At 47.6% G+C, this 12,458-nt stretch overlaps 1 protein-coding gene across 1 annotated transcript in view; it reads left to right on the top strand.

Moving 5' to 3' along the window:
• The window catches only part of NUGGC (nuclear GTPase, germinal center associated), a 79,876-nt gene that overhangs the window by 40,676 nt on the left and 26,742 nt on the right, over nt 1-12,458 (top strand). The window contains exon 13 of the mRNA XM_074946756.1: nt 1,089-1,246. Coding sequence (XP_074802857.1) covers nt 1,089-1,246 — 158 coding nt within the window. The remainder of the gene's footprint in view (nt 1-1,088; nt 1,247-12,458) is intronic.

Below are 12,458 nucleotides of genomic sequence, written 5' to 3'. Positions count from 1 at the left end.
TGGGTCTTTCGGAGTTGTCCTGCCCTGCTTGCTGCATGTCTGCATGTCTCTGCAAAGACACAGAATAACCAGCTAAGATCCATGTCTCTCCCCCACTGTATCTCCCGCCTCCCGTGAAGGGACAAAGTCAAATGCTTCAGGGTAAAGCACGTGGGTTAGAGTAGCTCTTCAGGACAGAGCCTGCCTCTCATTATGGGTGCATCTACACTGCAGCTGGCATCTGATCGAGTGAATGCACTACAAATAGAAGTGTAGCAGTGGCGGCACGGGTGTTGGGAGTTTGGGGGGTTAGCAGGGCCGGTGCAACCACTAAGTGAACAAGGGGGCCGCCTAGGGCGCCACGTGGTTGGGGGCGACCAAAAGCGCGCTCTGGGGAGGCGGTGGAGTGGAGGTGAGCTGGGGCAGAGGGGTGAGGGAGGGCCGCCTGCAGCAAGTAATGGGCGGGGGGGCACGGTGCACAGGAGAACCGCTCCCCGCCCCAGCTCACCTCTGCTCCGCCTCCTCCCCTGAGCACCGCCCCACTCTGCTTCTCTCCCTCCCAGGCTCGTGCACCAAACAGCTGACTGGCGCTGCAAGCCTGGGAGGCGGGAGAAGCGGCAGCATGCTCGGGGAGGAGGCGGCGCAGAGGTGAGCTGGGGCGGGGAGCTGCCGCATGCGGCTCCCTGGGCTGAGGGAGGGGGCGGCGGAGAATTGCCGCACAGCTCCCCGGGCCAAGGGGAGGGAGGGAGGGGGCAGCAGGGAGCTGCCGCAGGGTGGGCGCCTCAGGGCGGAGGGGGGAGCTGCTGCAGGGCTGGGGGCAGGGGGACAGGCGCAAGGTGGAAGTTTCGCCTAGGGTGCAAAACATCCTTGCACCGGCCCTGGGGGTTAGCTGCCCCAAGTACAGACCTAGGGTCTTGGACAGATCAGAGTTAGTGTGGATATGTGTATTTCAGCTGGAAATTACACCTTCCAGCTCTTCTGCATGTATGTACAGCTCCCTGCACAATGGGGCCCTATCTTAACTCGGGTTTATAGGTCCTACTGTAATACAAATTGTATGTAATGTATCCCATACCCATTTCATTACAACTGTGTTTCCAATTATCCAGCGAGACACTGGCTACAGAGGCTTCCACAAGACCCTGAAAGCCGTGTGCCAGAAGAATGGTGTATATGCGTCCCGGGTCTTCGCCCGCATAGACCTGAATGTCACCCTCGCTCAGCCCATCTATGACAAAATCAACCCAAAGTTCGCAAACATATTCAGGTGAGAAGAGCCCTGTCCCACTCAGGCTGCAAAGACACCGAGCCCCCTTTGGTAGGGCTATCTGGGCTCCCCATTGGCCTCAGGATCCTGCAGAACTCTGTTCTCTGGCCCTCCTGGGTAACCCAGTCTGGTGGAGTCCCCCACCAGCTCCCCAACCCCATTCCAGCTGGAGCATGACGTGAGGTTCTGTGGGGACTAGAACCTGGGTGTGCAGGACGGCTGACACCTCCACATGACTACCCAGCGGCCACGGTAGGGCTACATGTGTTATCATATAGACCAGGGATTCTCAAACAGGGAGTTGTGAGATTATTACATGGGGGGGTCATGAGCAGTCAGCCTCCACCCCCAAACCCCCCTTCACCTCCAGCATTTATAATAGTGTTAAATGATAAAAAGTGTTTTTAATGTATAAGGGGGGATCACACTCAGAGGCTTGCTGTGTGGACGAGGTCACCAATACAGACATTTGAGAACCACGGATATAGACCCTGTGGAGATAAACAGCACAGGAAGTACCACCTGGGAAGGCCAGGCTGACAGCTTCCCTCGTGGCCCCTGATTGGTCCAGGCACCTTAGTTAAACCCAGGAGGAGTGCCAGGAAGTGTCTGTGAAACAAGGTGAACTCCCTAGCTGTAGTGATGTGCACAGGAACCAGCAAACGGAGCTGAAACCAGTGGAATTTACCAGCAAACGGAGCTGAAACCAGTGGAATTTAAGTGGGAGTTCCATTGGAGGAGAAGGGAGGAGACAAGCCCCTGTTCCTTAGGGGAAGTGAGCGAGTTCTTGTGTGTTGTGTGGTGGTGGTGGTTGTTTCAGTTTGCAGGGGCTGATAGGGGCCAGCGTGCTATGAGAGAAGCAGAGCCTTTGATCATAGCAGAGCCCCAATTAGGGGATGGGCCTTCCCCCATTAGAGGGTGGGACTTCCCTGATTAGGAGCCCTATAAAGGCAGCAAAGCAGCCAGTCAGTGGCACAAGAGTGAGCAAACAGAACAGAAAACAGGGGAGTTCGAGTTTATAAGGGGAGCTTGCGGGAGGTAGTGTTTGGTGTTTGTTTGTTTTTTGTTTCCACCTGACAGAACCTTAAGCAGGAAGGTTATGACAGATACAAAGGCAGCAGTGGTAGTGACCCAAGGAATGGAAGAGACAATGAAGATGACTGGATGTGGAAGCTGCAGGATGTACATTATCCTGGAGCGGATACCTGAAAAGAGCTTCGTTTGCATGAAATGCCACGATAGAGCTGGTGGAAGAGAAGATCCAAGGCTTGGAGATGCAAGTGGAAACTAGGCTGAATTTCAAAGGGTATTCGAGCGGATGATAGAGAGAAGGTGAGAGGAAGCTAAAGGGAAAAGTCAAGACTCTCAGATGCAAGCTGGACTGGAGAACTGTGAGGGTAGACTGCTGGGTGAAGAAAGTGGCCAGAGGAAGCATGTGACTACAAGAACCAGGCAGAGGAAAGACCGGCTAGTGAAGGGGAAATAGAGCTCAGGAACAGATTTGCTGAGCTGGAGAATGAAGAAGGAGCACAGCAGGCAGTAACAGAAGGCGATAGGGCAAGGAAGAAGAGAAGAGTGGCTAGCCCTAAAAGCAGAGGGGAAGAGTCAATAGAGAGAGCCTCTATCCTCCTGGGGATGACTTGCAGAAGATTGCAAGAGAGAACAAAAGACAAGAGGAATTGCAGCCAGAAAAAAGGCTGGAGAATCGCACCACCTCCAAGATGAGGCAGATCTATCTGATTGGGGGGTCCTTACTAAGAAGAACAGACAGGCTTGTCACCAGAGCTGATCCGGAGAAAAGAAGGGTGTGCTGTCTGATGGGCGCTAAGATATGGGCCGGGCTGGATTTACAATTTACGTGCCCCTAGGCACAGAATCTTCAGCACCCCCTCCTGCATCCCCATGTGGCCCCGCCTGGAGCCCCCCTCCTGCATCCCCACGTGGCCCTGCCTGGAGCCCTCCAGAAGCCCTCTGTGGCCCGCTCTGCCTCCTAACCTGGCTCTGAGAAGGCTGCTGTGACTTGAGGAAAAAATGCCCCCACCACCTGCCTGCCAGCTGTTTGCTGCCATTCACAAGACCAGTCAGCTCGAGCCAGCTCAGGCTGATCTGGCACCACAGCGGCCTCTGGCAAATTCTGCCTCCCAGACAAGACTTCTGCACATGTTGCAAATGGCTAAGGGGAGGAAGCATGATGTGAGACAAGCAGCGTGTGGGGCATCTCAGCAGGGAGCAGGGCAGATCAGGAGGCTCTATCCCTCCCGAGCAGTGTGGCCAGCGGCAGCAGGGCAGCAAAATAGCTCAAAGTACCGCAACTCACGACTGCTAAAATTAGCCCAACTAGGCTAGGAAATTGCATACTTGGCAACCTAATGCTGTCGCCCCTAGGCATGTGCCTAATTAGAAATACAGCCCTGGATATGGGATGCGGATTGGAGGCTGAACAGGATCCTAACAGGAGCAGGCAAGAATCCATTACCGTATTTCACATGGGAACAAATGATACCGGTAGATTCTTTCTGGAGCGCACCAAGGGAGACTGTGCCAGACTGGGGAAGAAGTTTAAGGAAATGGAATCTCATCTTCCGTGGAAGGAGAATAACGAAGGCGAGACAAAATTATGATGATCAACAGATGGCTCAGGCAGTGGTGCTATCAGGAGGGCTTTGGATGTTTAACCACAAGTACTCCTTTTCTTTTTTGATCACTGGGAGGCATGCATGGAGAGAGAACTGTTCCCTTGGGATGGACTCCACCTGAGTAGGGAGGAAAATAGACTTCTGGGATGGAGGTTGGCACAACTGATTAAAAGTGCTTTAAACGAGGAACTTGGGGGAGGGGGTTGGGAGATGCTCATGCAATCTCCACGCCTGATTCTAATATTGACCAGGAGGAAAATCAAGAAAGACAGAATACAGCAGTAGGTAGGAGAATGGACATTAACAGGAAAGATACTGCCAATACCTGTGAAGGTAACAGACGGGTGATACTGGCAGTAGAATGATTGTACCCAATTGGGTGAGGAATCTGGGCAAAGCCGACCAACAACATTTAAGATGTTTGTATACCAATGCAAAGAGCCTGAGGAACAACACGGAGTAGCTAGAACTACTGGTGCAGGAAGTGAAATCAGACACTATAGGGATATCAGAAACATGGTAGATAGTAGTCACAACTGGAATACAGGTATTGAAGGGTACGTGCTGTTCAGAAAAGACAGAACTAAAGGTAAAGGTGGTGGAGCAGCATTGTATTTTAATGATGAGGCAGACTGTAAGGACATTAGGAGTGATGGAATGGATAAAACAGAGTCTGTTTTGGGTCAAAATCACTTTGAGGAAGAAAGCTACCAGAGGCTCTACTGGGTTAGTGCTGGGGGTCTGCTACAGACCCGAGAATCTGATTTTGATCTGGCTAGAGACCTCTTTAATGTTTTTAGTGAAATAAATACTACTGGGAATTGTGTGATTATGGGAGACTTTAACTTCCCAGATATAGATTAGAGGACAAGGGCTAGTAATAATAGTTGGGCCCAGATTTTCCTGGATGTGATGGCTGACAGATTTCTTCACCAAAGAGTCACCGAACCCACAAGAGGTGATGCCATTTTAGATTTTGGTATTAGTGTGTAGTGAGAACCTCATAGAAGAGTGAAGAACTGAAGGATCTAAATGTGGAGGAGGCTTGGGATTACTTTAAATCAAAGTTGCAGAAGCTACCTGAAGCCTGGATCCCAAGCAAGGTGGGAAATTTGTAGGGAAGCATTACCAGACCAAGCTGGATGAGCACGTATCTCAAACAGGTGATGAAGAGAAAGCAGAAAGCCTACAAAGAATGGAAGATGGGAAGAATCAGCAAGGAAAGCTACCTCTTGGAGGTCAGAAAGTATAGAGAAAAAGTGAGAATTGCCCAAAGCCAAGCAGAGTTGGACCTTGCAAAGGGAATTAAAACCAATAGTAAAAGGTTCTGTAGCCATATAAATAAAAAGAAAACAAGGAAAGAAGGAGGACCACTAAACACTGAGGATGGGTGGAGATCAAAGATAATCTAAACATGGCCTAACACCTAAACAAATATTTGCCTGAGTTTTTAATAAGGCAAATGAGGAGCTCAGGGGTAGTAACAGGGTGGCTAATGGAAATGTGGTAATTTCTACTGTACTTCCATATCCTCATCTGAGATGGAAGTCAAACTAAACAGCTTCATGGGACTAAATCAGAGGGCTTGGATAATCTCCATCCAAGTATATTGAAGGAATTGGCACATGAAATCACAAGCCCAATAGCAAGGGTTTTTAATGAATCTGGAAAACTCGGGAGTCATACCCTATGACTGGAGGATTGCTAATATAGTACCTGTGTCATAAATATAAAGGGAAGGGTAACAACCTTTATGTATGCAGTAACATAAAATCCCTCCTGGCCAGAGGTACAGAATCCCTTTACGTGTAAGGGGTTAAGAAGCTCAAATCACCTGGTTGGCATCTGACCAAAAGACACCAATAAGGAAAGAAGATACTTTCAAATCTGGGAGGAGGGGAAGAGGTTTTGTTTGTGCTTTTTTTTTTTTTTTTTTTTTTTTTTTTGGTTCCCTCTCTTGATAGAGAGAGAGAGAGAGAGACCAAGCAGGTAAACCATCTCTTGAAAAGATACCTGAAATGATACATATAAAATTACAGAAATTGTAAGTAAAGGCAAGGAAATGTGTTAGATTATCTTTTGTTTTAGCTTGTGAATTTTCGCTATGCTAAGAGGGAGATTTATTCCTGTTTTTTGTAACTTTGAACCTAAGCCTAGAGGGGAATCCACTGTGTTTTAAATCTTTTTATTTACCCTGTAAAGTTACCTTCCATTCTGATTTTGAAGGTGTGAGTCATTTACTTTTTTAAAAAAATAAAATTCTTCTTTTAAGAACCTGATTGATTTTCAGCGTGCTAAAAACTCAGGGGTTTGGTCTGCGCTCACTTTGTAACCAATTGGTTAGTATATTATTCTCAAGCCTCCCCAGGAAAGGGGGTGAAGGGGATTGGGGGGAATATTTTGGGGAAACAGGGACTCCAAGTGGCCCTTTTTCCTGGATTTTTGTCTAAATCACTTGGTGGTGGCAGAAATACTGTACAAGGACAAGGAAAGGATTTGTGCCTTGGGGAAGGTTTAACCTAAGCTGATAGAAATGAGTTTAGGGGGTCTTTCATGTGGGTCCCCACATCTGTACCCCAGAGTTCACAGTGGGGAGGGAACCCTGACAACCTGTTTTTAAGAAAGGGGGAAAAAGAGATCTGAAAAACTACAGCCCTGTTAGTTTGACCTCAGTTGTATGCAAGGTCTTAGAACAAAAGAAAGAGAAAGTAGTTAAGGACATAGTGGTAAACAGAAATTGGGATAAAATGCAACAGGGGTTTTCAGAAGGTAGATCGTGCCAGACCAACCTGATCTCTTTCTTTGAGAAAACAAGTGATTTTTGTAGACAAAGGAAACGCAGTGGATCTAAACGCAATGGACCAGGGGGATGAGGTGGATGAGGCTTTCTTCCGGCAACTCGCAGAAGCTACTAGATCGCATGCCCTGGTTCTCATGGGCGACTTTAATCTTCCTGATATCTGCTGGGAGAGCAATACAGTGGTGCATAGACAATCCAGGAAGTTTTTGGAAAATGTAGGGGACAATTTCCAGGTGCAAGTGCTAGAGGAGCCAACTAGGGGGGGAGCTTTTCTTGACCTGCTGCTCACAAACCAGGAAGAATTAGTGGAGGAAGCAAAAGTGGATGGGAACCTGGGAGGCAGTGACCATGAGTTGGTCGAGTTCAGGATCCTGACACAGGGAAGAAAGGTAAGCAGCAGAATAAGTACCCTGGACTTCAGGAAAGCAGACTTTGACTCCCTCAGGGAACTGATGGGTAGGATCCCCTGGGGGAATAACATGAAGGGGAAAGGAGTCCAGGAGAGCTGGCTGTATTTCAAGGAATCCCTATTGAGGTTACAGGGACAAACCATCCCGATGTGTCGAAAGAATAGTAAATATGGCAGGCGACCAGCTTGGCTTAACGGTGAAATCCTAGCAGATCCTAAACATAAAAAAGAAGCTTACAAGAAGTGGAAGGTTGGACAAATGACCAGGGAAGAGTATAAAAATATTGCTCGGGCATGTAGGAATGAAATCAGGAGGGCGAAATCACACATGGAGCTGCAGCTAGCAAGAGATGTCAAGAGTAACAAGAAGGGTTTCTTAAGGTATGTTGGCAACAAGAAGAAAGCCAAGAAAAGTGTGGGCCCCTTACTGAATGAGAGAGGCAACCTAGTGACAGAGGATGTGGAAATAGCTAATGTACTCAATGCTTTTTTTGCCTCTGTCTTCACGAACAAGGTCAGCTCCCAGACTGCTGCGCTGGGCATCACAGCATGGGGAGTAGGTGGCCAGCCCTCTGTGGAGAAAGAGGTGGTTAGGGGCTATTTAGAAAAGCTGGACGTGCACAAGTCCATGGGGCCGGATGCGTTGCATCCGAGACTGCTAAAGGAATTGGCGGCTGTGATTGCAGAGCCATTGGCCATTATCTTTGAAAACTCGTGGCGAACGGGGGAAGTCCCGGATGACTGGAAAAAGGCTAATGTAGTGCCAATCTTTAAAAAAGGGAAGAAGGAGGATCCTGGGAACTACAGACCAGTCAGCCTCACCTCAGTCCCCGGAAAAATCATGGAGCAGGTCCTCAAGGAATCAATCCTGAAGCACTTACACGAGAGGAAAGTGATCAGGAACAGTCAGCATGGATTCACCAAGGGAAGGTCCTGCCTGACTAATCTAATCGCCTTCTATGATGAGATTACTGGTTCTGTGGATGAAGGGAAAGCAGTGGATGCCACTAGGCATAACTGTCCAAGCTCCAGTCGTGACACATTATTGTGACTGTAGACGAGACGATCAGCCCTGACTCTCCTCTCTTGTCCACCATTTATAATTGTTATGGTAGGGCCTCAGAACCCCAGTGACAGATCCTGGCTCCTACTGTGCTAGGCACTATGCGGACATGTTAAGAAGAAGACAGACCCTGCTCACAGTCTGGGCGTCAGACAAATGCTGGTGATGGATAGGAAGATGAGTAACAAAATGAAGTGGGCTTAGCAAAAAGCAGAAGTCTCAGATGCCACTAGCATAGGCCAGGCCCAAGGGGGTGCTGTGTAGGTCCCAGCAGAGCTGGGTTTAAGGAGGGATTTCAGGAGACTAAGGTGACACCTTGACAAATTTTGCAGCTCCATTGATTTCGGCAGGCCTGCTCCCACCTGCCATTCACACTTTCATTAATTGCACTGTACCTAAGTAACTTAGGGAAATGCCACCCTGTGCCCGTTTGGGGTTTAAGTGGCGTTGGATACTGGCACGTAAGGAAGTGAATAAAGCTCCGTGGCTTCAATCCATCCCTGGTGCCCAAAAGGAGAAGGGCTCAGCCCAGTTAGATGAGAGGAAAGTGATCAGGAACAGTCAGCATGGATTCACCAAGGGCAAGTCATGCCTGACTAATCTAATTGCCTTCTATGACGAGATAACTGGTTCTGTGGATGAAGGGAAAGCAGTGGACATGTTGTTCCTTGACTTTAGCAAAGCTTTTGACACTGTCTCCCACAGTATTCTTGTCAGCAAGTTAAAGAAGTATGGGCTGGATGAATGTACTATAAGGTGGGTAGAAAGTTGGCTAGATTGTCGGGCTCAACGGGTAGTGATCAATGGCTCCATGTCTAGCTGGCAGCCAGTATCAAGTGGAGTGCCCCAAGGGTCGGTCCTGGGGCCGGTTTTGTTCAATATCTTCATAAATGATCTGGAGGATGGTGTGGATTGCACCCTCAGCAAGTTTGCAGACGACACTAAACTGGGAGGAGAGGTAGATACGCTGGATGGTAGGGATAGGATACAGAGGGACCTAGACAAATTGGAGGACTGGGCCAAAAGAAATCTGATGGGGTTCAACAAGGACAAGTGCAGAGTCCTGCACTTAGGACGGAAGAATCCAATGCACCGCTACAGACTAGGGACCGAATGGCTCGGCAGCAGTTCTGCAGAAAAGGACCTAGGGGTTATGGTGGATGAGAAGCTGGATATGAGTCAACAGTGTGCCCTTGTTGCCAAGAAGGCCAATGGCATTTTGGGATGTATAAGTAGGGGCATAGCCAGCAGATCGAGGGACGTGATTGTACCCCTCTATTCGACATTGGTAAGGCCTCATCTGGAGTACTGTGTCCAGCTTTGGCCCCACACTACAAGAAGGATGTGGATAAATTGGAAAGAGTCCAGCGAAGGGCAACAAAAATGATTAGGGGCCTGGAACACATGACTTATGAGGAGAGGCTGAGGGAACTGGGATTGTTTAGTCTGCGGAAGAGAAGAATGAGGGGGGATTTGATAGCTGCTTTCAACTACCTGAAAGGTGGTTCCAAAGAGGATGGTTCTAGACTATTCTCAGTGGTAGAAGAGGACAGGACAAGGAGTAATGGTCTCAAGTTGCAGTGGGGGAGGTTTAGGTTGGATATGAGGAAAAACTTTTTCACTAGGAGGGTGGTGAAACACTGGAATGCGTTACCTAGGGAGGTGGTAGAATCTCCTTCCTTAGAAGTTTTTAAGGTCAGGCTTGACAAAGCCCTGGCTGGGATGATTTAATTGGGGATTGGTCCTGCTTTGAGCAGGGGGTTGGACTAGATGACCACCTGAGGTCCCTTCCAACTCTGATATTCTATGATTCTAATCTCCCTGGATTTCAGGAAGGCATCTGATAAAGTTCCAGATGGGAAATTAGTTAAATTGGAGAAGATGGGGATTAATATGAGAATTGAGAGGTGTATAAGGAACTGGTTAAAGGGTAGACTATGACATGTCATACTGAAAGGTGAACTGTGAGTCTGGAGGGAGATTGCTGGTGGAGTTCCTCAGGGATTGGTCTTGAGAACCATCTTATTTAACATTTTTATTCATGACCTTGGCACAAAAAGTGGGAGTGCTCTAATAAAATTTGCAGATGACACGAAGTTAGGAGGTATTGACAATACAGAGTGGGACCAGAATATCATATTAGATCTGGACAATCTTTGAAAACTGGAGTAATAGAAATGGGATGAAATTTCATCGTACAAGGTTATGCACTTAGGAACTAACAAGAATTTTTGCTATAAGCTGGGAACTTATCAGTTGGAAGCAACAGAGGAGGAGAAAGACCTGAGTGTATTGGTGGATCACAGGATGACTATGAGCCGCCAATGTGATGTGGCCATGAAAAAGGCTAATGCGATCCTTGGATGCATCAGGCGAGGTATTTCCAATAGCGATAAGGAAGTATTAATACCATTATACAAGGCACTGTGAGAGCTCATCTGGAATACTGTGTGCAATTCTGGTTTCCCATATTTAAGAATGATGAATTCAAACTGGAATAGGTGCAGAGAGGGAATACTAAGATGACCCAAAGAATGGAAAATCTACCTTATGAGAGAAGACTCAAAGAGCTTGGCTTGTTTAGCCTAACCAAAGAAGGCTGAGGGGAGATATGATTGCTCTCTATAAATTACATCAGGGGGATAAACACCAGGGAGGGAGAGGAGTTATTTAAGTTAAGGGCCAGTGTTGACACAAGAACAAATGGATATAAACTGGCCATCAACAAATTCAGGCTTGAAATTTGATGAAGGTTTCTAACCATCAGAGGAGTGAAGTTCTGGAATGGCATCCCAAGGGGAGCCATGGGGGGCAAAAACCTAATTGGCTTCAAGACTGAACTTGATAAATTATGGAGGGGATGGTTTGATAAGACGGCCTACAATGGCATGTAGTTGATCTTGGACTGCTAGTAGCAAATATCCCCAATGGTGGTGATGGGACACTAGATGAGGAGGGCTCTGAAGTACTACACAGAATTCTTTCTGAGGTGTCTAACTGGTGTGTCTTGCTGAAATGCTCAGCGTCCAATGGACTGCCATATTTGGGGTCGGAAAGGAATTCTTTCCCCGGTCAGATTGGCAGAGAGCCTTGGGTTTTTTGCCTTCCTCTGCAGCATGGGGCATGGATCACTTAGAGGTTTAAACTAGTGTAAATGGTGGTGTCATAAATTTAAAGGGAAGGGTAAACACCTTTAAATCCCTCCTGGCCAGAGGAAAAACCCTCTCACCTGTAAAGTGTTAAGAAGCTAAGACAACCTCGCTGGCACCTGACCAAAATGACCAATGAGGAGACAAGATACTTTCAAAGCTGGAGGGCGGGGGGGGAAGGGTTCTCTGTGTCTCTGTGTTGCTTTTGCCGGGACCAGAGCAGGAATGCAGGTCAGAACTCCTGTAAAAAGTCAGTAAGCAATCTAGTTAGATATGCACTAGATTCTGTTTTGGTTAAATGGCTGATAAAAATAAGTTGTGCTGAATGGAATGTATATTCCTGTTTTTGTTTCTTTTTGTAACTTAAGGTTTAGCCTAGAGGGATTCTCTATGTTTTGAATCTGATTACCCTGTAAGATATTTACCATCCTGATTTTACAGAGGTGATTCTTTTACTTTTTCTTTAATTAAAATTCTTCTTTTAAGAACCTGATTGCTTTTTCATTGTTCTTAAGATCCAAGGGTTTGGGTCTGTGTTCACCTATGCAAATTGGTGAGGATTTTTATCAAGCCTTCCCCAGGAAAGGGGGTGTAGGGCTTGGGAGGATTCTGGGGGGAAAGACGTTTCCAAGTGGGCTCTTTCCCTGTTATATTTGTTAGACGCTTGGTGGTGGCAGCAATAAAGTCCAGGGACAAAAGGTAAAATAGTTTGTACCTTGGGGAACTTTTAACCTAAGCTGGTAAAAATAAGCTTAGGGGGTTTTTCATGCAGGTCCCCTCATCTGTACCTTAGAGTTCAGAGTGGGGAAGGAACCTTGACAGGTGGATTCTCTGTAACTTGAAGTCTTGAAATCACGATTTGAGGACTCCAGGAACTCAGCCAGAGGTTCTGGGTCTATTACAGGAGTGAGTGGGTGAGGTTCTGTGGCCTGCAATGTGCAGGAGGTCAGACTAGATGACCATGATGGTCCCTTCAGGCCTTAAAGTCTTAGTCTGTAAGATATGCCTCTTGGCTCACTGTTGGACTCCTGACCACAGCTCTGACCCATACTCTGAATCCTGGCCTCTAACCATCCCTGCTCTGACCACTAGGCATGACTGTCCAAGCTCCAGTCGTGACACATTATTATGACTGTAGACGAGACGATCAGCCCT

The sequence above is a fragment of the Natator depressus genome, chromosome 3, assembly GCF_965152275.1.
Source record: "Natator depressus isolate rNatDep1 chromosome 3, rNatDep2.hap1, whole genome shotgun sequence".
Lineage (NCBI taxonomy): Eukaryota > Metazoa > Chordata > Testudines > Cheloniidae > Natator > Natator depressus.
Note: the sequence above shows the minus strand (reverse complement) of the source record. Positions and strands in the feature narration are given on the sequence as shown.